This window comes from Dermacentor andersoni, chromosome 1, assembly GCF_023375885.2.
Source record: "Dermacentor andersoni chromosome 1, qqDerAnde1_hic_scaffold, whole genome shotgun sequence".
NCBI lineage: Eukaryota > Metazoa > Arthropoda > Arachnida > Ixodida > Ixodidae > Dermacentor > Dermacentor andersoni.
In genome coordinates, this window is record NC_092814.1 from 35,211,589 (window position 1) to 35,238,875 (window position 27,287).

The 27,287-nt window shown below is 47.0% G+C and overlaps 1 protein-coding gene across 2 annotated transcripts in view; it reads left to right on the forward strand.

Moving 5' to 3' along the window:
• LOC126545777 (protein kinase C iota type-like) overlaps positions 1–26,513 on the forward strand; it is a 40,068-nt gene extending 13,555 nt beyond the window's left edge. For both annotated transcript variants that reach the window (XM_055061310.2, XM_050193769.3), the window contains 6 exons: positions 738–823; positions 5,408–5,483; positions 6,946–7,077; positions 13,375–13,454; positions 15,531–15,627; positions 26,387–26,513. In XM_055061310.2, coding sequence (XP_054917285.1) covers positions 738–823; positions 5,408–5,483; positions 6,946–7,077; positions 13,375–13,454; positions 15,531–15,627; positions 26,387–26,439 — 524 coding nt within the window. In that variant the 3' untranslated portion in view covers positions 26,440–26,513. The remainder of the gene's footprint in view (positions 1–737; positions 824–5,407; positions 5,484–6,945; positions 7,078–13,374; positions 13,455–15,530; positions 15,628–26,386) is intronic.
• The last annotated feature ends 774 nt before the right edge of the window (positions 26,514–27,287 follow it).

Here is a 27,287-nt window from a genome sequence, read left to right on the forward strand (position 1 = left end):
CACCTTAAGCACAGCTTGGCGAATGCGTCGTGCGAAATTACCCAGCCTGGAGGGTTCTTTACTACAGCATCTGGTCGAAAAGCATTGCATTCTCGTTTACGTAATTCGAAAAAAAGCTGGAGGGGACGCATTTTGACTGCTCCAAGTTTTGAAGTAGGTCAAAATACCTGAATATGAGTCAGAGTAGTACTCTCTTACGTCGACACTGCTACTGGAAATTGCAAAACAAGAAGTGATCACTGTGCCCATAGTATCTGTTGCTCACGTTGTCAAATCAACTGGAAATGTATGCCATCGAAGAAATGTCGCCCTATGAACATTTCTTAGTTTCTATGAACGGAATCGTCAGAAGCGTCACCTTTGACCACAATATCTTCGAGAATGCAAATAATTTATTAGATAAAAAAACAGTCGAAGCATAATCGTTGAGAAGCCACCTTGATTTGCAAGAGTGCATGCTAATAGAGGCGGGACGCTAATTTCACCAGTACGCTGTTTTACTGGTGCTGTTCTTTCTACCACGTATGGACATATGTTATTTCACGATGCACCTGCTGAGCACGAAAATACAAATAAAACGAAAACTGGGCCGCTCAACGAATAAATTGTCGGCCGCATCCTTTCGCCCTTTTCAGAATTTCCTCCAAACCTTCCACCTGTCTAGGAATCCGGCTGTCCTGCTATTTTCTCCGACCTATTTCGTACTTTTAAATTCTTTTTTCATTTCCCCAACGCAGGGTTCCTGCACCGTGACATCAGTTCCTCGAACGTGCTCATAGACAGCAGAGGAAACGCGAAGCTCATCGACTTTGGGCTCAGCCAGGTTTGGATATTATCTTTCTTTAGAGAGGTTGCTTAACTAAACGTCAATTTCGTTGATAAGCTACTGCTGAAGGGATACTGACATTGTATTTCTGACTATTCATTTTTTTGCGTTAAATGAAAGTCCTAAACCTCTAAACCCTAAGAAAAATAGGGAAATGCCTCAGAGGGTTGTTAATAACTTAATATCGCAGCTTTTATACAGAAAGTCTCGGTTTCGTTTCCCAGGAGGATACTGTCTCGTGACGTCACCAACGCAGTCACGTGGGAGCAGGACATTGCGCCGTGTTGCCACTCTCTCCGGCTCACTCGGTCGCCTCGTATGCTACTACTCGATGGGAGGACCGATGTAGCTGTATAGCAAACAATCGACCGAGCCGGATCAAGAGTCAACACTTCGCAATGTCCTGCTCCCACGCGATCGCATACTGTGTCGTGACGTCGCGACACAATCTCCTCCTGGGAAAAGAAATCGAAACTGGCTGAAGAGAAGGTACGTATTCTAACAAAATATTAACGGCACTCTGAGGCCTGTTATTATATTTCAAAGGTTTTGAGATCTAAAACTTTAACGTAAGCAATTAACAATAGAAAATATAGGGTCAGTACCCCTTTAACAGATATTGTAGTGCTTTCACCTGCGTGAAAAAGACAGTGTGGCCCTATAATTAATATCGGATTAAAGCTCCTCCTCGGTATGACTGAGAGGGCGTGCATCCAAGGGTATGCGGACAAAACAAAACTAACATAAAGGGTTAAGTTAGAGCAGAGACACGTAGTACGATGCAACGTCCGATGCGACGTGCGATGCGTTTGAAAAGGTGGCCGCTCCGACTGTTGGAACCTGTCGGATCTCACTGGAAATTTGTTGGCTGCGGTTGTTAAGGCTAGTCGACGTCGGATCGCAGTCGAAGTAGTCCCATGTGTTTTCTGCTTTTCCCACCAAGCACGTGCACAAAATTGCGCAGCCGCCGTCAGACCTAACCAGAACAATCGGGCCACATCTCTAGCTGCTAACCATTAGGAAACAGAGGCTGTTAGGAGCAACGTACCATCTAAGACTTTGGAAGGAACACGCACTAAGCTGGCACTGTCGGGGCACCAGAACCAGAAATATTTAACACCATGTGCAGTAGAAACAAACAGGCTCTGAAGGCGCGTTCAGGTTAAGTAGGACGAAGGCTGTACATGAATTTCGACTCTTGATTTGCAAGCTGGAAGCTTACCTCTACAAGTACTAAATTCCTGTCTGACTTTCCCGTAGTTAACTATGATGGCAACTTTGCTAATCTTTTCCCTGCAGCTGTCGCTAAAATTTAAAAGGAATGCTACCATCACACCTATTCTGGCCCTCATATCACAAAACTCCTATTGCGTATCCCTGACTGGCTATCGGCGCTGGAAACTGCTCGTTATCGCTTCGATTGCAATCTTTACTGACGGGTGCCCATTTTTCTTTTGGACAATGAGAGAATGTTCTTACATGAGAGAATTCTTGTGAATATGGGCCCTGATCCTTGGTGCCAATAAAGCATGACATAGAGAATTATCCATAAATGTGGCTGCAAGTTTCATTGAGTACTATTTTCATTAGGTACTATTCCACGTTTTCTTGTGGAATGGACTAAAGTAGTGTTTAAACGAACCCACTATCAAAGAAGCCACGTGCCTAAGCTATGCCACTACTCTGACGTAACTATTCAAGATGGCTCTAAGCTCTGAAATATCGTTAAACATTGCTGTTCCAACATGACCCAAACGTCATGAAATTAGCGGTGGAGATTTTAATACAAGGTTCCCTACTTAACGTACCCAAATATGGCGCCGCCTACACCATGAAATTGAAAGCGTCCACAAGAAAGACAGCACTGATAAAGTAAGAACAGCGTATTCGAAATTTGACAACAATAACACGAAAACATCAATTTCTGAATGTGCCTGAAATGTCAAATACTCAGCCGACATCACTGTGCACGTTTCAGCAAGGCAACGCAGCTCTTTTTCGCATCACGCCTAAATCAAGATTATATTCGACTTCAGGATGAACTGTGAAAAGGCGCTCTGAAGTATGGCCACCATAACCTTCCTATCTCATCTAAGTCAGAGTGCATGTAAAAAACAAAATTCATTCTTTGGCCTCACAATGCCGCCTATGTTATTAGAAGTGTATCGTGCAGTTTGTGTCGTCTACTAAAAATGATTTGTATGGGTTTTAATTTAGACATTCTTTATGGGGCTCGATTATCCTCCCACAGTAATAAGTAGACTGCGAACGCGATGTGGTCAAAGGTGCAGCCACATTCACTACTCAGTTGTGCGTGGAGAACTCGCTTACTGAACCACTTAAGTAGGGAGCGTCTACACAGTACACAGTTCAATTCGAAGCTCCATGTGGCAAACCAGTTCTGTGGAAGACTGGAAGGTGTTAGAAGGTTCAGGAAATATAAAATTGTCATTTACCCGACAGCAGCACGAAGATTCAAAGGAAACAGAACATGATTTCTCAGTGTGGGTTTCTCGGAAAGAAGGCTCCACAGTTGAAAAAAAAGTTGTCCTGTTTCAGGGATCGAACCCGGCACCGACGCCTTTCCGGAGCGGTCACACTGTGAGAAACCAGTACTTGGGTTCCTTTATAGCTTCGTGCTACTGTAGGGTTGATGACAATATTTCCTTTCATCGAAGCTCCATTCTTAGGTACATAGGTAACTGAGCTTTCACGTATTTCTGCATTCCGAAAAACATTCCTTGTCAGGTGTAGCTAAGATGTCGCAGCAACTGTTACGTTCGCTTAATAAATCAACCCATAACATGCACTGAAATCTGGAACAGCGCTTGTACCGCTCTTGCATGATGCTGCATGCCTTCTTAGTGGAAACACGCTTTTCGAACCTTAGCTTTGCCAAATGTGCAGCTTCGGAGTAATTCTGACCGCGTGAACTTAAAAAAAAATTTAATGCGCACGCATGAACGTTTATGCATTTGCCTCTATTGAGTACTGGTCGGGGCTGTTAGGAATCGAACACGTGACCTCGCGCTCTGCAGCAGGACGCTATAGGTATTGAGCCACTGGGGCACGCAAGTGAGGAACTGGGCGCATGCAGTTGACCATTAGAATTTGTGATAGCTGCGCCATTCCTGCAGGCATGATCAAGTCTGGCTCTACGAAGTATACTCTGATAATGTGTGGAGGAAGAACAGCGTATCGAAGCGGCATAATATAGCTGCAGAGTATCATCAGCTCCGGCGGGCACGCACTTTCCCTATACTGTCTTTTGCAGAATCCTGCTTTCTTTAAATAAATGACTGGAACGTTTAAGAACCCTGTATTTATTTCTATTAACCATCGACGCACATCCCTGTCAATGCCTAACGATGCCTAACAATGCGATTTGTGTTATTGTTATGAATACGTCGTTGTAGGCGGCGCAAAGTACGAAATTTGACCAGGGGCGGATCAAGGGTAGCCTCCAGGAGGGTTTAATCAAAGCGTACATAGCCATGCAGGGTGGACAATCAAAACTGTCCGCATTGAAGGGCCAGCATGTTTCGGGCCAGGGCCAGCGCTCCGGATCCGCCAGTGCTTTTGACCTTTCTGGATCATCTAGTTTTTCTTTGTACATAAAACGTAGGAGATTTTTCGCATTAAAATCAGTTGGAGGCTAGCGCTATGGTTGTGAACCCCTCGTGTCTTCGTCCACATTGCACTACCTCTAACCATGAAACATTTAATGCAGTAATTGAATGAACAGCAACTAGAGCCCAGCTAGACAACTTCGCTAACTAAAGTCTATAGCTGATTTCTTGGATATAAACTCATTTCAGCCTGCGAATATCCCTCAGAGATGTCCCTCAGGATGAACTGACGCAACATATGTTTCGAAGTACCTGTCAGTGAGCGGCTGTACTAGAACTAGAGGCTCAAACATTTATCAAACACAGGGTTTGTTCAGTATGTTAAACATTAGCAATTTTCTTGCCAACTTACAGGAGCTTTAGAGCGTTTATCTAGAAGATAGTGATTAAGCTTCTATCGACCAATAAACATGCGCTTTCCATTCCCTTGAGACCTGTACAGTGTGAAGCCAATCTAGTTCTGAGAACGATGTTGCCCGCTTGTATACTATAAGAAAGATGGTGCGCGAGGACACCGGCCTCTTTAAAGAAATTGGCTAGCAACGTGTTCCAGGGGAGGGGGGTAATAAATTATCTGCGCCCCACTGACGTTCACGCATCGCTGTATTTATACAGCCACGTTGACAGGCTCTAGCGATGCCGTCTGTTTTAGCCTTGCCGATTGATATTTTTGGCAGATGATAACAGGATGACTTGCAGGGATCAATAGTGGTCGCTGGAGCTGACGTTTCGTCATTGTATTCGTGAGGGCTTTCTTTCAGGGAAAGCAGCTGCTTCCCTGATGTAGACGAGTCCACTTGAGCACAATAATGTCAAAAACACGTCAGTTGACCGCGTGCAGTCGACGTATCGTAAAGCTGAACCAAGACAGTAGTCTGTGGTGTGTTACCAACGACGGTGATAATTACTCAGCTTTTTGAATAAGTTGTTCCTATTTTTCTTTTCTATGTAGATTGGCACTGAGGCCTGGTGTCGGTGTGGCTCTTTGGCTTACATGGCACCAGAGGTCATTAGACAGGAGCTTTATGGTAAGCACAAAATAAGAGTCACATCTGCTGTGGTGGCGCACTTGCCCAACTTTTGTTGTCCAACGAACGCTTGGTTCTTTACTATCAAGTGACGTCTCAGCGCCATAGTGTCAACGTTCGGTCAGCTATGCGCCGATCAACGTTGCGGTTTTCTCTCAATTAACATTTAAGTAACCGAGCGTGCATCAAAAAGAAAAATATGTAGTAGAAAGACGTCCAAATAATGGACCTGAGTAAATTGAAGAAGATTGCTTTAAAACGTTCTCATTTCGACCGGTTCACTGCGGCAACTACTCGATGATCGTGGCAGCAACATTCCTGCGCCACGTTATTGACGTTTTGGCGCAATTGACACCGCCACGAAGATTCTATCTTCACTCATTGCACTTCAGCGTTTCTCGCTAAAGTCGAGATGTGTGTGAGACGCTATCAATGGTTCGGTGTCTTTTGTCATTACTCTATATAAAAATGTCCACGTAATTTCTACGCATAGAAGGGAAGTGTATAATCGAGTCTTCTGAGCAACCTTTGTGTTGTTGAAGCTCTGATCTTCGTTCAATATTTCAATGTCGTTTTCATTTTAATATTCACGTACAAACATCATCCAAGGTTTGAACTTCCAATGGTCGGTTGCTGAGTGCCAACCGACGAGAAGTTCAAGCCCCCTGTGTGAATGCCGTCCAATGCAAACAACCCCTATTGGCACTTTCTTCAGAAGTTGAAATATCCAGCGCAGAAAACATTTGCTTGCGCCGGCATATTTGTAATAAATAGATTACATGATGCGCGCCTGCGCTGAGCAGCGATGACCCGCATTCTCCACATACTAGCCACCAACAGTTAACGGAATAAATAAAAAAATATATATATCATGGGGACTTCCAAGCCATTACTTAATTTAGGGGAGAAGTCTTCTGGGGGGCAAGTCTAGAAAAACCCGCCGTGGTTGTTCAGTGGCTATGGTGTTAGGCTGCTGAGCACGAGGTCGCGGGATCGAATCCCGGCCACGGCGGCCGCATTTCGATGGGGGCGAAATGCGAAAACACCCGTGTACTTAGATTTAGGTGCACGTTAAAGAACCCCAGGTGGTCGAAATTCCCGGAGTCCTCCACTACGGCGTGCCTCATAATCAGAAAGTGGTTTTGGCACGTAAAACCCCATAATTTATTTTAATTTAATTTTTAAGTCTAGAAAATTCTATGTGAAATCTATGTGTTCTATGTGTTCTATGTGAAATCTTTGCGTGACGCAGAGTACATGCTACGGGAGCCCTGCCACAGAGATCTTTTCGCGTAAACGCATATACATATTGACAATAGGTGCATTCATCTTCAAAGATTTCACCGGCTCGGCATATTTCGACGAGACTGTATGATTCAGAAGCGTCACGTCGAGGTCCTTCGCAGTGATTGCATGTTGCAAGGCCTGCGTCTTCACAGAAGTCTTCCGTGCCCCCCTCCAGGTATGTCCGCCGATTGGTGGTCTTTCGGCATAGTGCTCTTCGTGATGCTCGTGGGCAAAACGCCACTGGCCATCTACGCCGCCGAGAAAGGCGTCGACCTGCACCTGGCGAGGCGGGACATCCGCTATCGGCGTAAGTATGGAGCGCGCGAGACAGGCAACTTTCGCGGGAGACGAGCTTCCCTACCACGGGCTCGAACAATTTCCAATCATGTCTTCCTTTTAGCTACCTTTTTGAGCAGCCGTTCCTCTAAGGTGTGATGACCGAGTTAGTACGACCAGGTGAAACGAAGAGCGTAGTAAACCGACTCTAAAAGCTGTTTCTGACTAACTGGTGTACGAGCGCTGGACAAATAAAAAATCCAGCGAGGCGATAATTAACAAAGTACCCGAGCGGATTCTTTTTATTCACGAATCTGAGCAAGGGCAGAATACTCATCATCGACGAACTCCGCCATATTGTCGAATTCTGCAATGGCGGCATTTTTAGCCAGCCAGAGAGGCCGTAGCAGCCCTCTGGATGAATGAGAGCTTGCAAGATGGCGAATTCGACAACGTGGCGGAATTTTACAATGTCCTGAACAGCATCCCAGGACTACGATTTTTCAGCGGTGCCTTTTCCAATGCTATTCTTTGCGCTTTCGCGCTTCGTTGGTGGTCAGTGCGGCGCTCCGCCCGTGTAATAAACGACATCAGCCGGCCGTGAGCGGTGAATGATATGGCTGGCATAGAATCGAGCAAAAGGCATCGCTGCAAAATCGCGTCCCAGAGCTGGCATGGGCATCATGCGCACTCGGCCATGCCGATTACGCTGTTTGATTTAATGGGTCATTCCGATGCAACTGCCAAAGCGCTCTCTCATTACAGATTTTGCATTTTTCCGAGCAACTGACACTGCTTTTGCAATAAACATGGCCGCACAGTGAGAATGGTACCGCCACACAAATACACAACCAATAGGTAATGCAAGTGGTAGAAATGTGATACTTCTCTCTTGTATTGCATTCGGCTGCTTTCTTGCTTTCTTACCCTGCGTTTCTTGTTTAGTAGCACATCAGCTGGGCCAGGTGCACGTCTGTGCCAAAAGGTAGCAGCCTGACCGCCGTGTGTCGCCCGTGTAAGTGCTGAATTGGCGCGTTATTGCAGCATCTTTTTCGCATGGCGAAAGCGAGGCACGCGCAGCAGTCGCCCCTGGCGCGAGCTGCTGCAGACAAGCTGGCTCCGAGACAGAATGGACACCAGTGTTTTGACGCTGCGGCTTGCGCTGTGCGCACTTGCTCTGTCAAGGTCTCGAGGCGTTGATGGCAGCGTAGAATTGTCCAGCGAGATCAGAGAACGATGGCCGAAAACACTACGGTCGACCGAGAGCTACCGGCTGCAGCCTAGCGACAGCGGTTGCATGCTACTGCCGTGGAGCGCTATTTTCACACTTCTCTTCCGAATGCTGACGGATCATCCGAAAGACGATCGTTTTCTGAAAGACGTCAGCGTGGCCCCAGAAAGCTTGCCTCGATACCTGGCGGACCATCAGCCCAGCGTCAAGTTCATCCTCCTCTTCACAAACTTTGCTTGGATACTGGTGGCTCTTGTCGGCGCAGGCGTGATTGGCGCGCGCTTTGCGAACCAGTGCGGCGGCGACAGACGACAAGAGGTGGGACCCAACTACATGTACTACTATACAAAGCTTCTGACTGTCGTCGAGGGCGTCATCGTTCTCGCCTTGTGCGCCTTCGTGCTTCTTTTTGCAGCAAACTACGGCCTTGGCGTCAGCATAGGACAGGCACCGGAATACTTCGAGAATGCTATGCACGACCTGAAGGTTTATACGAACCTTACCAGCGCCGAGATGAGTCCCACGATGACAAGGCAAGCAAGCCATCGCCGTCTCTCCTTCCGTGAATTTGTCGCGTTTGTAAGACACTTAAAAGGACCAGTTAAGTGGACAGACGACAAGCTCCGGAGCGCCTGGGACGCTACTGAACCTGAGAGACGACGGACCGACAAGCTCCTGGCAGACATTTCCACGCGCGCAAGCGCTCAAGGGAAGACACCCAAAGGAACCACGACGGAACAAGGGATAGCAAAGATGGCGGAACGGTTTGCCTGGTTTGACGAGATGACTGGCGTGTGGGGGTACTACGCTCATCCACTACTACGTCCTATCGCCGTCTACTCGATTGCAATTGCAGCAGTAGTGGCCGCAGTAGGGACTGCCATCGGACACCAAAACCACTCAAAAGAGGAGGACCCCGTGAAGAGAAAAAAGATATCGGACATTGCTGGACGTGTCCTGCTTGTAGCCGCGTTCATTATGCTCGTGTTTTGCGTAGCGGCCCTACTTGTTATCAAGCGTAGCACACCACACGCGATTGCAAGTCAATGTTATCTTTGCGATACGTACAAAAGAAAGGAATACCAGCAGTTAGACTTTGCCCAAGATCTAGCGTGGCCCAGTAAAGAGAGAGCCGATATATATGCCAATATGTATGTTGGGGACGTATTGCGGCACTGCGGTGGCGAAGGTGTATCAATAATGTTTTTTATAAAAAAGGCAAAGAGCTCAAATGAAAAGAAAATGCCACAGAAACCCTCCAAAGCTATTGAGCAGAACTTAGCTTTACTGCTTCCCAGAAGAGCACGCTTCAACTGCGAGGCTGCAGCGTCGGTTGTTGAGAAGCATTTTCTCTCCTGGGGGACAGGCGCCGTGCAGTACCACAGTGGCCCGGTTACAACGTTTGTTAAACGCCAAAAGCCAGTGTTAGGAACCAACAGAAGTGGCACAGACGTGGAAGAAGTGGCTCGCCACTATTATATCTGCTCAATACTCGAGAGGTACGCAACCTTCAATGTACAGTCGTTGGATTCTGACTCTGTAGCCGAGGATACTTTAGGAAAGGCTGCCGCCATGGCGAGACAGTACCACGGACCCGGAATGTGCTCACCTGTGTACGGGATTGTCAAAACTGGATTTTCTCTATTCTGCGACTCGTTCTTGGAGTACTTGAAGTCAGTCATCCTCACACTCTTTCTAGCGGTCCTACTATTTTTCGTGGGTATGCCCTCACTACTAATGCTGTCAAAGTATTATCTCATCATGCAACCGCCCCCCGAAATTGTGCAGCCATCGCCTCCGCCGACGGTAAAGCCCAAAAGGAAAGCCACCAGAAAAAGAGAGCGAAACATAGAGGCTGGCTGGTGGAATAAGTCCAGTAGTGCTATTGTGAGTGGAGCATTTGTTAGCCGGGAGGCAAAACTAGGCAAGGTGGCAGCCGGGACAGATGTTGCAGCTACGGACAGTTCGTCTAAATCCGAGAACAGCGGCTCTAAGGGCACCAAGACTGAACTAAACGCTGGCGCAGCGGGGAAGAAAACTAAGAAGCCAAGCCAAGCTGATCAAGCCAAACAAAAGCAGCGGGGCATAGGAGGGCTCCGTCTGCTGGAATCTCCTGATGCGCGGTTGTCGGAGCACTCGGACATTCTTTCATCAGAAAGGAGCGGTACCTCTACCAGCATTGACACAGAACTAATGGAGCCAGCTATCACAATAAAAAACGTGAAGACTCAGTCAAAAGCGGAGTGGTGTATCGTCGACACCAGTACGATGACGATACCAATCACCCAATTGGAACGGGCACGCCATTTACTGACATCTGGCAGCACGGAGTCTTTGGTGCCTAAGAAGTGCAACGTCGAGGTCCTGAAGCTCCCACAAAACTCCAGTTGCCTTGTTCACGGCACGGGGCTTGAGCAAGTCATCCCACCCAGCTCAGCTGTCCCCGCGCACACAGCAAAGCCCAGCTGTGGTCCAGTTGTGGTCGACGCAAGGGCTAAGCAGGCTGTCCCATATAGCCCAACTACTGAGAAGCCGCAGTCAGTCGTCCCCACGTCGACTAAAGCTCTTACGGATTTCCCATCCAGTGCATCGCAGGGAAATAACTGAAAAGCAGTCCCAGTTGCCTAGAAAATAAACTGCGGTTTGAAAAGCGCCGCTTATTGGCCGATGGCAAATAAACAAACGCTTTGCATTGCTGGCATTGCGTGGCGCGCGCTCCTTGTCTCGAATTTGGCGGGAATGTGGCCGTACCCAGGAGGGGGCGCGAGGCCACGTGTGTTCTTTTTTGCCACGGTGCAGCGCGTTGCAGTGACACCGAAGGCGCTTTTTCCGGGCTGCAGCAGCGATGACCCCGAAGGGGTAGAGCCTGCCCGATGCGTAACGACGGCAGTTTTCTACCCGTGTGGAGCGAATTCGGTCGCCGCCTCGCATTGATGCTCGTCTCCTCTCCCAAGAATGCCCAACTTCTGGAACGCATCGGCAACGCGCGGGGACTGTTCAGCATCTGCGCCAGCCTGGCTCAGCACCAGCCGCCAGTCTTCCGCATGACGGTGGCCCTCTTCGCCATCAGCGGCTTCATGGTGCCCATGGGACTTGGATTCCTGGGCTTGCGCTTCATGGGAAAATGCGGAGGCCAGCGGGTTCAGGTGATCACGCCACTCTACAATGAGCTGTACAACGGACACTGCGTCGCCCTCGGCTCGCTGACAATTACGTCGGTGATAGTCAACGTGCTGCTTGTGGGCTTCGCTTTCGGCATCCAGAACTCTCTACGCGAGGCATCAATCTTTTATGCCCGCGGCCTGGACGACCTCGAGAGTTTCTTCCACGCCAAGGACACGCCACACTCGTGGAACAGGTCACACCTTGTGCTAAGGAGCGTTGCACTGCAGGCGCAGAAGCTAGACTCCGACTTCGGAGAAGCCTTCGAGCAGTACCTGCGGCAAAGGCTGGACGTGAATCCCTTTGAGTCCAAGGGCCCCGTCTGTGGTAAGCTGCTGCGTGCCATGCTTGGCGAGAACGATGAGCTTCGGAACGCCAATTGCAGCGCCCTTGAACAGACGCAACAACAGCTGGTACATAACGCCACGAAAGTGTTTAAAAAGAAAACAGTGGCCGAGAGAAGACGTCTAGCGCGAGCGCTTCGGATGAGGGCTTTCTTGGCGCAGAACGGCGGTAATACCAATCGCAAAAAGCTCGCCGCCGTTAAAGTCAAGTTTCAAAAGTTTGAGCAGAGGTTTCGATTGCGCCACCTGTTTGGATCTCTCGCCCCGCTCATGATGATGCTCCTGTCCATGGTTGTTGGCGTCGTAGCCGCTCTTTTGGTGGTGGGGCTTGCCATGGGCATGCTCAACCACGACCGAGGCATGGCACCCACCCTAAGAAACGCGTTTTCGCATAAAGCAGGCCTAATTATGCTCTACTGCCCTGTGGTGTTGTTTGCGTGCAGCGTCCTTGCAGTCCCCTTAGCCGGTGTACTGCTTTCCGGATGTGCTGTTGGCGAATGCTACATCTGCGAGCCGTACCGCGGTAGGGAAACGCATATACTGGACGAAGCCACCACGAAGCTGCTTTCCGGAGACACCACTCTTCTTCCCAGTAAAATACTGCACTCTTGCACGGAACGGGCTCGGCGAGCACCGAGACGGCATAAACAAAGCGCTTACTTCCAGGTGTCGCGGATACGGCGACGTAGGAGCGCGGATAATGCGGCAGAATGCACCAAGAACTGCGCGCAAGTGATACCGGGCAGCGACCTCGCCGTAAATACCACCGCCGACTTGAATGCTGAAATTCTTCAGCCAGCGTTGTCGGATTTTTACGTCACGATGGTTGCCAAGGCGGAGATGATGCTTAGCCGACTGCGTGGCAAAAACCGAAACAGCGCAGCTACAGAGTGCCGCATTGTGTACAAAGTGATGAACCACGGTTACAGCTTGTTCTGTGGCTCACTGCTGGGCAACTACCATGGTGCTTGGACCAGCCTCCTCTTTCTCGCTGCCTTACTAATGGCTACCGCTGTGGTTAGCGTCCGCCTTTCCAAATTCCACCTCGTCATGGACCAGTATTGCTACGCGGGCTGGGACAAGCGCATTTTACGCAAGGCACCTAAGAGACGGAAGGTGCTGACCAAACGGCCAGGTCCAAGGCCTTCTGTCGAGAATTTATCTTCACCGGCCAGTAGCGACAGCCCGGAGAAAGACGAGTCCGATAGCGCGGGAGCTGACACGGTTTCCATGCAGACGCGGGAGCATCCCAGTGACAGCGATGAAGACCCAGGCTCTATGGGAGTCTGGCATTCCGAGGCTTGGCTTCTGGGCTCACTCACTAAGGGCGCTTCTTCGCTGTCAACCGCGCACGCTGATAGCAACCCGTTAACGGAGGAGGCCTCCGAAAGCGGCTTGGGGCATACAGAAAGCGTTCAGGCTGCTACTATGGAGGAGACGTCGACGGCCAACAGTTGAGCCTTTGTGACCAGACTCGTGCACTTTCTTGCCGATTCACATTAATGTTTTGTTTTGTGGGTGCTTCTAGTCGTGCTCGTTTTTGGTGTGTGCTTTGCTTAAGTGGAGTGTTGTTTGTTTCTTGTCTAAATAGTGGCCTTGATTGCGCCTTTGAAAATTCCGAGGACGTTGTCGAGGTCTGCACAAACGCTGCTCAGAGAAATCCTGAAAGAGGTAAGTAAGTTCATTACATCACAATGCACGCAATAATTTGTTATCCTTAACTAATGCACATTGAGGCATGCAATGTTGCAGATGCATAACTTAGTCGTTAGCTTTGGAACTGTGTCAATATTTAAAATGACGTGAATATGTTGTTAATTATAAATTATTACATTTGCGATAAGTGGGCAAACGTTTATGCGAGTTAATGTGACAACGCCACTTGAAGACACGCATCAACTAAACTTATTGTGCAGATTAGGGCTAACGCCTTAGATAGGTAGAAATGTTCGCTGTTTGTATAGCGGTTTCAAGAAGGTCTTGTCGTCCCCATTCTGTTTCATGTAGCAGGCATCAGTCAAAAAAGTATGTCTTTGTTAAAGTTGAACTGCTGTCATTTGTTTGGGCTAAGGACATTACCAGTAAGAAATGTTCCTCTTTGCCTGCGTTTGTGATGGAAAATGACGGTACCGACTCTTTCCTAGCAAGTTCCTTCGTGGTTATGCACTGTCCTAAGCAGTCAAAGGAGGCGGCGAAATAGTACTATTCGCGCTTTAATCTTACATCATTTCTGGTCGCGTATAGAGGGGGGGGGGGGGGGGGACACTGCAAATGCTGCGGGACCGCGTGTTCCCATTGAACAAAGAGGAAGGCGAAATTGCGTCACACTGCCGAACACGTGTGCTTCTCAGGAAATAAAATTGATTTCCCTGCACGTGAGATGGTCATATTTAGTGGCACTGCATTGTGCGACCATGATTACGTTTTCCAGCTCGGGATTTCTCGAGTGATAAAATGCCACACTTAACCAGACGCCCATTGTGAGGGAAGCATAGCTGTTTGCCGGAGTAAGTCTATTTCTAAAGCTGGTACAGAAGTCGACACTCATGCATGGAGCGGTTGTGTGCGCCGCCAGGCGAAGAAAGGGATTCTCTTGCGTTGTTGCTTAGCTTGAGAGAATATGCTTGTGAGCGATGGTGGTCAAGTAGGGCTTAACTCACACATGTCATAGTTCGTAAGAGCTGCTTGCCACTGGTGCGCCGCCTTCGCAAATATGTTCGCCATCCTAAGTGGTTGCATCTGCGCTTACGAACTGTTTACGATACCTTTTTTTTTGTCAATACGGGCCCTGGATACGGAAGTGACAAATTTTTCAGTGCGGTGTCCCGAAGCTAACTTTGGTATTGCTATCTGCTTGCTTTGTAGAGCGGTGCTCCAGCGCTCTGTAGACAAGAGTGTGGAAGGTTCGCACCCGCATATCGATACGCGACCTAATACGTATGGCAGCGCGGGATTCAAATTTTGCTGTGGCGTATTAGTTAGCACATTGCAAAACAGAGGTGGTATTTTCTAACCTCCCAATTCACTTCTAATTAATTTTGTGCTTCGTTATTGGATCTATTATGACTCGCCAGCGGCCGTGTTACCGTTATTGCTTGGATCGGCCGCTCAGCCGATCCCAGAGATAACGGTACCTCATAAGGCCTGTTGCTGGTCGAGTCACGGAAAGAATAGCCCCCAACCACTGACATGGCGTTTATGACAGCTGAAGCTTCTGAAATGGCAGCAAAAGATGCAAGAACTGGAGACAAGGGAGTCGGGATCACAACGCTTGCGTATGCCGCGCCTATGCGCTGTCCAGTCAGGATACAAAAGCGTGAGGAAGAGAAGTGAGTGGATGCAGCTAGCATGGAGGTGAGGTAGGTGCGTTTTGTAACGCATTTGCTTAATTTGTTTAGATAGTCCCTACAACTCCGTTGCAGGACAGCGAGTTGGACCTCCTGTCTTCCACCGGGGCTGTAGTGGCAGTACAGGCGCGTAGCAAGCCGGTTGCAATACTGCTGATACGCTCGCGGCCGTCTTTGTGACCGCGCGCTAGATAATATGATCGTCTTACCTGGTACGCATATACTTACGGTGTTTGTTTTTTGCTTTCTTTAAGCGCAATTCAGCAAAAAATGCCATTCATTTTCGATGCGTCGGGAAGGGTATTCCACGAAAGTGTTCTTCGTCTGGTGTATTTTCACGTTTTCAGGCAGACTGGAGTGCTTCCTCCTATATCCACAATCGTTTTTTTTCCTTTCATAGAATCCTAAAAGGAGGCTGGGATGCAGACCCGAAGGTGGATTTGACGACCTCATGAAGAACCCCTTTTACGCCCCCATCGACTGGTCAGAGGTCTCGTGTAAGTAGGGTCTTTGCTCAATCAGTTTACATGGGCCGCTTCCGTGGGAGAATCTTTGCAATATTAACATGGTTTTACTCTGCTTGAGCCACGGTGTAAGAAGGGGAGGTGCCCTGACGAGATGCCCGGCGGCTCATCCCACAATGCTCCGGGCACCGCCGCAAGAGGCAGCACATGTCTTGATGACGTTTCATTCCGCACTTTCTGTCCGGGCTTCGATGAAAGCATTCTTGCTATCGCGCGTCATTTCTGCAGTTATTCAAACGTTCCCAGTTGAAAATCATTTTCATCCAGCATAGAAGCACCTTGCACAGCTATCGTAACTTAGTGAGCGCCGACGTGGATTGCGGCCTCGAAAAACTGTTTCGTCCGCACTGTGAAATCGCGCAGATGCAGATGGCTAATGCTCATGAGTCTACATTTGGGCGAATTGGTACAAATACATTGCAGAACAACAGCACAACTTTACAAAGACGAATAAAGAATAGACACACAGTGGCGCCGGCGTGCGTCTATTTTTTCTTCGCCCTTGTAATGTTGCGCTGTTTTTTCCGCAATGGCTAACGCGGCACCTTGAGTTTTGATCTTGGTATCTTGAGCCGGAATTTTACGCAAGGACTAACCTTAATTATCTGTTGCGTATCTTCGGAGTTGCAGATTGGTGAATATATACGCGATTATTCATGTGCGTTTTATCGGCCATTCATACGCGTATCTTCATAAATTACGTCAGTGAGCAGCTCGTATAGTTGAATGAAATTTTGCGGGCGCGCAACGTCACCATCCGTTGACTTTCTTCTTGTTCATTGTGTTTGTTTGAATCGACGAGGGGGGGGGAAGGGAGGGTGAACGGCTATTTCGCCTTGTCACTGTGAACACGCTTCACTTAAACACATTGATATGACTGAAGGCATAAAACACAGTTTCGGCTCCCCCACGGGAGCCGAATCGTAAATGTATAGTTTAAACCATTTTGGTCGGTGCCCGGACCTCTTCCTTTTTAAGTATGCATCGTCCCGACCAGACGGGTTTGCGTCATACTCTCGACTTTAAAACAGAGTTACTATTGCTACTACGTCCTCCAGGATGAAAGAAGCCGAGCCAGCATTGATATTGCAAGTACAAAAGACAAATAACTTCGGTAGATTCCCTGTAAAAGGAAGCACTCTTACTGTCGCAAGTGCACTTTGAAAAAATAGCGAAGTTTTCGTATTGCCATCAGCCCGAGGCTTGCAAACAGAATGCCTCTTTCCGCCTGCTAAGCGTAATTATATTTATCTGATATTGTAATTCAACGCAGTCGGAAGCCGTAGGGAAATAGTGCAAAGACCTTTCAGTCCCTCAACGCAGATTATAATACCTTTTAAGAACGCGCTGATCTTAAAGGCACTGCACCAAGAAACAGGACAGAAACCCAAGTTGTGCAACGTCCTGTCGCGAGTTGACAGGAGGTGCTTTGCCCTGTCAACTTGTGTTTGTTACTGTCCTGGTTCTTCGTGTAGTGCTTTCAAGTCAGCGTGTTCTTAAAAGAAATCAAAATGAACCAGCTAGTCCCATTGATTGGTCTGTTGACGAATTAAAAGGTGGGCAAGAAACAAATAATTCAGTGGCGATTTAGGAGTAAATGCAAGAGAAATGCGTTACCGCTGTTACCATATAGCAAAGTGTTGAGGAGCTCACTCGACACACGCCCTGCCTCTTCGAGGAGCTAAGTGGAACTGACGGTGGTCCGGAGTAGACCATATATATATATATATTACAGAGAGAGAGAGAGAGAGAGAGAGAGAGAGAGAGAGAGTATACATAGGTGTCTGTGCACATATCAGGGTCTCGAATCTAGCAGTTTTGATGCCTTCAGGTACCTCGTGTGACCGGCTTCCCAGACTTCACACACATACACTTTTTCCCACTTTGAAACTCCTAATGCTAACGTAAAGAGAGAGAAAAGAGAGAGAAAGAAAACCCATAACCGTAAACCCAAGAAGGTTCACGGTTATGCTTAAAGATGCTTAAAGCGCTATGAATGCCACAAAGCTTAAATTATTGGCTTGCGACGTAGAAAATGAACAAGGAATTGCACACTTGTGAACAACATGTTTCGTAGAGGCTTGTAAACATACCATGTAAAGTATAATTTACAGCTAGATATTGGAGCGCAACTTCAGTTTCCCATTGAAACCCCACAATTTCGACGAAGCCAGATGTCAGCAAAACGGCGTTCGGCTTCTTGCTGCGGCCATTGCGCAGGCGCGTCGTCGGACCACCCTCCTTTTGACACCGTGGCTTGAACGTAGCGGTGGATGAAATTTTCAGGGAACATGAGTTATGAAGATAGAGCAATAATTTTAGGCCAGATGCAAGCTTACACGTTAGTGCCTCAAGTGCAAGGTTGCGTTAGGTTAGGTTCCTCCTAACCTCTGAGGAGTCATCGTTTTGTCCCCATCATCTTCTGCAATAACGTCATCGTGGTTATCTAGTGTAATCGCATAGTGGATGACTGAAAGGAAGGAACCTTCGTGTGAATCATTACAGCATTTGACGGAAGTCTGCCTTAGGCCATTCAGATTTTTGTAAATAATTTACGTAGTATTGTATATCTTCTATTAAAACCTATTAACTGAAAGACAACTGAGCAATAATCTCATATCTGCTGCAATTTGCAAACTGTCACGCAATCATATGAAGGCAACAGACTGTGAAGCTTAGGGTAAATTGTTTTTAGTTCAAATGTAAAAATGCAAAGTGGATGCGGGAGCCAAACCCACCACCTGTTCGCATTTCGAGTGCAAATGCTCTTACCAGTTCAGCTAACGCGGCGCTGTTTACCCGTGCCCTTCCTTGGATGCGTGTAGTGGCGGCGATCTAGTCTGTTGGCGTCATATGATTGTGACTAGCAAAAATCGGGTCCCTCGGTTCCCCTTCTCGTAACAGCAGCGCAGTGCATTGAACAGTGTTTAGGCAGCACTCGCACCTGCCATGTGTTCGCGACGTCCCGCGATGCGCGAGGTCTTGATCGCAACGGAGGGCCCTGCGCTCAATCCACAGGTGCGACAGAAAAGGAAAAGAAACTAAGATTTCATAAAAAGGCCCCTAAGACCAAGCGCTGCCCAAAGTGCGCGGCTAAACGTCAGGAACAAAGGTAGCGCACCTGCTTTCCTCTCTGTTTCTTACTTCGGATCCAATCCAGAGCGTCAGAAGTGGTCGCTGGGTTGCATGAAATTCGCAGTAGCTGTTGCTCAGCCGCACACAATATCCAGATGTGCGACAGCCAGCCGCCTTCTTTGCGACGCATTTGCTTAGCCGGTGTTAGCATGCTCAACTCGTTGGGAGCCGCGCTGCTGTCGCACGCTGAATGATTTTGCGGTCGGGCCATGCTGACTCATTGGGAGGGGCTTCTTTGCCCCGAGAAGCCGCAAGCCATGGTCGCTCTCACTGATCTAAAACGCGCACTGTTGTGGCACGCACACCAGATAAAAAGGCGAATGTATGAGGCAGCCTTGTTGCAAGAATGGTCGGCTTCATAGGCGACTACTCAGTGAACGATGACAGCTATAGATACATTAGCTGCTGCGGCCGTATTGTCCGCTATTGAAAGGACGTGTGGCTTCCAGGTATGACGCCAGGTACCACAATGCCGCCATGACTTTGTAGGGCACAGTCGAGTGAATGTTTAGCTTTTTCGTGCACTGCAGTGGACACAGGACAAGAGCGCCACACCTAACGCATTCTTCTATAGAGAGATTGTTCCTTGAGTTCCTAGTCATCTCGTGTAACATTGTCCCAGCTGAATTACTTGCGATGTGTATACTGAGCTTAATCCTGATGACCGCAAAATCTTATCGGTGCACGAAAGCAGCGGGTTAGGAAGTACAAAATCCCCGAGAAATGTATTTATAGTGGAAAACTGACATCGCCCTGATAAATTTTTCGCACAATATGACTCAAGTGAAATCATAGCGTCTAAGTTTGTTCGCTACTTACATATTTCCACCTACTCAGTGGGCTCGCTGCATGCTATTCTGAAGTCCATTGCCATGCGGTAATATTTGAGCATGCTCAACAAATACGTGTCGCACAAAAAGAAAGGATGAAAGAAAGAAAGAAAGAATGAAAAAAAAAGAAAGAAAGAAAAAGAAAGAAAGAAAGAAAGAAAGAAAGAAAGAAAGAAAGAAAGAAAGAAAGAAAGAAAGAAAGAAAGCCTTTTTTGTTACAGTATTCACTATGACTGGATTCCCTTATCGGCATTGCATGCGGAATTTTATTCTTATATCACTTGTCATTATTAAACGCGCAGCAGGTGGTACTAAAAGGAAATGATAAAGAAATAGTCAGCAGAAATAATCGTGATGATGACATTAAGCGTAAGGCATGTGTAGAGGGAAATAGGAACCGTACCGCTACACCTGTTTCAAAATTACTTTCCAGACTTTTCTGACGAGATAATTTATTAGAGTTGGAGCAATGAAACAAGAAAACACACACGAAATAACACTGAGCTATTTGCGCCGGTGATTTTGTTTACAGTAACTGTGGCTTTATACATGACACTGTCGCTTGCCATCGTCGATTGCATATAACCATTAAAAGAAAAGAACTGGCAGACTGCACTCATTCTTTGCTTCCCTCAACTAGATTACTGTGAACATGCATGTATATTTATTTTTTATTTTATTTGAACATACTGCTATCCTCACATTTGAGGCTGTTGCAGGAAAGGGGCAGGATACATATTCAAGAGAACACAGTTCAAGTAGGCGCGGACATAGATAAGTTTAGGTGAACAAGGCAGTACATATGCACTCTACATTCATTATACAGATTCTATAAAAGTAGCGGGGAAAAATAGTAGTAAACGCCATGTGGGAAGGTTTAGCACACAGAAGAAGAACAAAGAAAAAAAATGTAAATATATTGGATCTGCAATGCGCAAGAAACAAGATTCAGCAGGTATTTATATCAGGGCAGAATCAGAAGTGAATCAGAATGCCATTGTACGACGCAGCTCACCTATGTGCAGATCGTAGCTACAGAGCATTGTTTCATAATTTGGCGATAAAGGTTTCGAGTGATGTGCAGGTGACAACGTCATCAGGCAACATGTTCCATTCACGGATTGCATGTGGAATGAAGGAGTACCTGAATATGTCATTGTGAAATCTGTATTCTGTTAAGTGCTTGGTGTGTTTTGTTCGAGAACTACGTGTATCTGTCTGTAGCAAGTAGTCACTCGCATTGATTTTCGTACTACCATTAAGGAGAAGGAAAAGAAACTTAAGACGAAGTAGTCGAGCTCGATTTTGTATAGTGGGAAGTTCAGCTTTCCTTAATAGTTCTGTGGGGGAGTCAAGACGGCGATACTTATTAAAAATAAATCTAATCGCTTTCCTTTGTACGCTCTCCAATTTTGCTATGTACTGTTTACGGAAGGGAAACCAACATACTATTCCATAATCCAGTATAGAGCGAACTAGTGACAGGTAGGCTAAGCGTTTAGTATCTATTGATGCGGATCTAAGCGAGCGTTTTAACGAGTATAGAAATGCCAGTGATTTATTAAAAATATATGTTACCTGCTCGCCCCATTTAAGATCTGATGAAATTATGACGCCTAAATATTTGTACTCTTCAACTTTCTTTAACATCTGTCCTTGTATATAATATGGGTAGTTCATGGGCGCTCTTTTATTCGTCACTGTCATACAAACTGTTTTTTCTGTGTTAATTACCATCTGCCACGTTTGGCACCATTGTGTTATATTTTCAAGTACACTGTTTAAGGTTATCTGGTCATCACGACATGTTATTTCCTTGTAGATAACGCAGTCATATGCAAACATTCTTACAGTGGCGTTAGTATTAATGTGTAAGTCATTGATAAAAAGAAGAAAGGGGATAGGAGCTAGAACGGCTCCTTGTGGGACGCCAGATAGCACATCGCCGCAATCCGAAGAGTAGTCTTTGAAACATACATATTGACGTCGATCTGCAATATAGCTTTTTATCCACTTGGTGATGTTGTTATCACCGATGTAGTGGGTAAGTTCTGAAGTGACTTTGGGTGGGAAACTATATGCGAAGGCTCCGGCTGCTGCTCTTCATCTTCTGTTCTGATGGCGAATCTCTTCATGTAATTGGTGAAGCAGGGCATTTCAGCTAAAGCGCGGGAGCTGGACAAGGGTGCTTGGGCAATGTGTGAAGTACGCTGTCACCCACGCTTACGCGTCCTTTGTAGAAAATCGTTCCTTCGCTACAGGGAACGGACACGTTCGGTCCGCGGCCTAGCTTAGCAGCGTTATCAGTGTTATCAGTATTATCACGGTTGATCCGGGTTAGAGCGGTCGGATTGAAGCCGCATGAGGGCTAACTCGATTCCCCCTATCACCGGGCGATATTTTGTTTCTGACAATCATTCGAAAGGACGGACATGTTCGCCCATTCCCTAGCTCATGACAGTTCTTTGCAGTAAAATATATATTTACTTACGAGGACTACTCAAGCTACACTTAAAGGTACGTGTCTCGTTTCCCCTTGGTAAATAATGCTTCTACTACTTTCCTCTCCAAGTTATCGTGGAGTTTACTAACGTGTTTTTTTTTTTTTTTTAATTTCAATAGCGGATCACTTCTGAATCTTATCCCGTTATTCACCGAACCAATTCTTCACTTTCAGTTTATGCTCCCACGCTCTTTTGTTTAACAGCGGCCCTGTGTCCTATGTATGCTCTTGCAACTTTGAGGTATTTCGTACAGTTCGTATTTCGTATAACACATCGCTTTTGAATCGGCCTATATCTGAGTAAACCTTTTATCAATCATGGTGCCAAATTCCCGACGTTATTCACAAGTGCTCTTGGCCATTGACGGGCTGCGTTCGCTGGTAACATGTCCAGCCTCAGGATTGACAGGAATTTGCTCCTTCGAGCGATTCCAACGTGAGATTTTTGTGAATACGGACCCTGGAGCCGAATTCACAAGTATTTCTGTTCGTAAGCGCTCTTTGCTATCCGCCAGCCACATTCGCTAGTGATATGTCTGACCTTACGGTTTGCTAGCATCTGCCTTTACAAACATTAGCATAAATTTTTGCGTGCGTGTTTGAATTCGGCCCCTGGGCCAGTATTCCCGAAAACCTCTAACGCTAAAATTGTTCTAGATATCAAATTTCAGCCAATCCTGAAGATGGATATATCATTAGCGAAGGTGGCCGGTCGATAGCAAAGAGCGCTTACGAACAGAAAGATTTGGGATTAGGTGCACGGTGAAGAACCCCAGGTGGTCGAAATTTCCGCAGTCCTCGACTACGGCGCGCCTCATAATCAGAAAGCGGGTTTGGCATGTTAAACGCCATAATTTAATGTAAAGTTTCGGGAATGCTGCCCCGAAAAAGGGAAGTTCTAGAAGCGCATGAAGCTGCTAGAATAATACACGCGCTCATGCCCACTCTCCGCAGCTCTGCCAGTTTGAGTTCACGGTTTTGCGAGGCTAGTAATAGGTGATGAGGGCAAGTCGTGCCGATAAGTTCGCGTGTATAGAGCCGCAGCACAGTTGCAGTTACACAATGCCATACTCGGAAGCAGCGAATCGTCGTGTTTGATTGGGTTGCGTGAAACCATGTTGCGTCATTTCAGCGCTGAAATTGTCTCGGCAAGGTCCAACTTGCCCAAACCTAGATCCTGCAATTGGTAGAAATTTCTTGCATTGTAGAAGTTGGCATCACAATCACTTGTTAGCGAAACCAAGTTTTTGAAATGAGAGACGCGTATTTTTTCTCAGCACATACAAAATAATGTCCATACTGTATTACATTGTATGTGCATCTCCATATAGCGGATTTCAGCACGCTTTATATGCCCAAGTATCGCCGTACTGACTCGGTTACAGAGATGATACAGCAGTGTGAGTTAGAAACATTGGAAATGAGAAGAATAAAACATCGACTCAAACTTTTTTTTCCAGATAATGCATGGGGCATTAAAAATAAATAAAGAACATTATGTGAAAACGCCTCTAAAACGTGGTTCACGAAAAAAACCACAGCAGGGTACTACAACCTATTAACACACGTACGGATGTATATCGGTATTCCTTTTTTCCTGATGTAATTGAGCTATGGAACCAACTGCCAAATGATGTTGTGGAGAGGGCGAACGTGCAACAATTTGAGCTGGGTGTCGATATGTTTTTGAGAAATGGTGTACAAATTTTGAATTCTGATTCATGATTGCTCATTGAAGTGCTTATGAAATGTATATGTTCTTCTTCCCTCCCTGTAACGACCCTCATTGGAGGGTTAACAGTATGACCAAATAAATAAATAACTAAATATACAATGAACTAGTAAGATGTCGAAGTACTTGAGTAAAAGAATTCGCAAGCGGAGCTGAAGCGACGAATATACAAGTGGCGCCCGTGGTATACCCGTTAAACATATTCAACTCTCAACTTAACTTTACGAGATAGCACGATGTAATACTTTCAAGAGTCACTACGGAAGACTCTTCCAATGCGAATGCTTCTGTAACTGAGAAGTGAGCGCAAGCTTTGCTTATATTCAAACTAGGCGAACGCGTGGTTGCTGTTAGGACAAGAGTCGCACTTTGAGCCTACGGTGTGGTACATGTTAAAGTGTATCGAGCACACTCCTAGTCTATAATGCCAGACTCTACTACTATGATCATCTTCTTCTCCTTAATCTGTTTTCTCGAGTGTTCTGTCACTGAAATTTAAATTGTTAGCTCAGTGCTGGACTAGCGGCCGCCATTCGTTGGAGTGAGCATTTCCTTTAATGCACGCTTAATGAACGCGACTTGCGCAGTTGATGGTGTCGCCACCTGAAGGAGCATCGGCGCATGCCCAGCTACATCGGGTTGTTCTAGGCCATCCCATGTGGTGGAAAATAAAAGCACATCGCTGCACAGTCACTATACCGGCGCCTTAGGGTTGCTTGGCGATCCCTGCACCTTGTGAAGTCTATATGAGCGAGGGCGTCAAAACTTTCAGTGCTTAATTGTCCCCGTTTAGTGTGTTGGTATTCCCAGGACTTTAGTTGGTTCCAGATGGGCACAGCTAGCATAGGGATTTGTATAAATCACTTGGGTAGCGCTGAAACCCATTTCTTTCGGATTCGCTTCAGATGCTAGTCAATGCCGCCTATAGTCCAAGATGTACCACATGAAGCACAAGTTGAGTTAACCTTCAATTGAATATGAAAGCCTTAGCAAGCTCAGTCACATTTTAGTTAGAGTGAAGGTCTAATCCATTTATAACATCGACTATCGTATTCAGCAGCAGTTTAAATACGCACACTGCAAGATAGGAGGCCGTCTCAGAGATCTCCAATAGCCCCTTTTGTGCGTTATTCGAAAGCAGCCATAGCCGCAAAATTCCAATCGACGACGTTTGACCTACCTTGACAACCATTCCGTTTAATCTGCATAAAAGGCGGGCCGGGCCGCCTGTTCTCTGCACAATGCTACGAATTTTGCTTGTCAAGTAGCGAAGAACAGGCGAGAGTACAGGCGACGGAGGTATTGACAGCACGAATTCGTTTTTCACAAGCTGCATTCGGAGTCATAAAAAAATAATACAGTGCCTACTTATTTGCACCTGAAATGAATTCTGAACCACGTTAAGAACATGCGTATGCGTGAAACTATCCGCACATGGTAGCTTGCAGGACAAGGGAAAAAAAAAAGCTTCTTTTGCTTCCTGCGCTAAAAAGGCGGAAACAAATGAAAGACTTTCCTCTGGGTTGAAGAATATCCAGCCTAAGCTGGAATTGCTACATTCAGTGATTGCAAGGAACGGTAGCCGCATAAAATTAAACGCAAAGATGCTTTACTTGTAATTCACTATGTCAGTCGTGAACGCAAAAAAAGAAAAGCTTTGTTGTCGTACCGTTATCAACTGCCGTACTGGGATGTTCGAAATGCTGTGCTCCTATACAGCAAAGGAATAAGTTAGCTTTCAATATACTCTTCACATGAACTTGAAAAGCCGTATTTTAGTTTGCCTATTGAAAAAGTGAGGTGCGCTGTATTTCGACAAAAGATTTTTACTTCGTCTCGAACACATTTTGTTGCACACGATAAGTGAAGACTTCGCACCTTGTCTCGAACTCGTTTTGTTGCGCAGGATAAATGAAGACTACACGTGGACTCACCACGGAGCACAGCAAAGACGGTTATATATATTAACAGACTTTGTCGTGTGCCATATCATTCCTAGCAGTTAGACACAGTGCATATTTTCTGTTAGTTCATCTCTTGCTCCGTCGTGTATATTGTTTGCCATGCCAGAATAGCACGAATTGGGCCTCAATTTTACAGCGAGGCCCAATGTTATAACGAAGGCGCCCGTGTTGAACACCTTGAAGCTATACTTAAACCACGCGCCGCAGGCCTCGCCATTTCGTTCGCCCGGCGCACTAGCCGTCTGAGCCGGCGTCAACGTCTTGCCTAAGCTTCAGTGAAGTAGGAAACAATTGAAATGATCAGGCGGGGTAGGAATTCATAGCGGGCACACCTTTGCAAAATGTATGGAAGATGCAGGTAGTTCACTGGCCGACTTTTCCCGCGTGAAAGCACTGCTGTGTAACGCGGTCGAGCCGGACATTGCGTAACCCGAAGGTGCACACGCAGTGCAGACGAAATGGCGGTGTCCTCCGAATGCGCACAGCTGCCCATCGAGAGCGGACGCGGCGCGCTGCCTGACTGCGGCCAACGCGCGTTGAGCCGGCGTGTGTGCTCTCCTGTTCGCAGGCGGCTCCCTGCCTAGCACGACGAGAGAGGAAGGCTCCAACCTGTCTACGTAACGGCCCCGGTGCCTCGGACCACGCTGCGGAATAAAAATTTGGCACCCGCTCTTCTGTGCCTCATTTCTGACCCACATCCGCAACACCACGGCACCAGAGTCCCGATTGACCTACTAAACTCCTTTGTTGCGACCTTGATGGCGCCAATATAGCCTGTTGCTGCGTTCGTATGGTAATTGTGAAGAAAAAAAAGGTATTGCATTGCCGAAGAAGAAATAATACGCAGCCCCTCTGTTTCCTTGCCAGCCATTTTCTTCTTGAACTGAGAGATACCCTAGAGAGCGTAGTGAGAACTTTCAAAGCTCGTGCTCATTATACATATTGCGCGCGCTCGCGTCCAGGGCTGGATCGCAAGTCTTTGCATCTCAATAGCGCGGCCAGCCGGCCTAGCGAGAACCGGAGCCGCGCGGCTTTGGAAAATTGCTTTCCGGTGCCTCTCCGCGCGCACATTTTAGCAACAGTCTCTGCGGCGGCTGTTTCCTTTTTTACTCGTGCCCACGTGTCGCAGAACATTTGATAGGCTCGTCCGAGGGCTTTTAACAGGCTTGCAACCGGGCCGAGGGCATAAAAAAAGATGTGGACATTGGCTAGCACTTGCTATAAATACGTGCACGAGCATTGAGTGGGCGAGTTGAATGTCAGCAGCTTGCGACCACCGAGATTGGTTTAAGTGGGGATGTTTTTCGGCCACGTGTTTTCTACGGACCAGAAAGCTTGCTTGTTTACGCCAAGTGGGATCCGGCATTCAGGTATCCTTAAGAAAAGCCCAATTCCACTGAAATTCCCAATAGCATCGGCCATATCATATTGGTGTATATGGAGGGCATTCTTCGTGCCAGATAGATGCA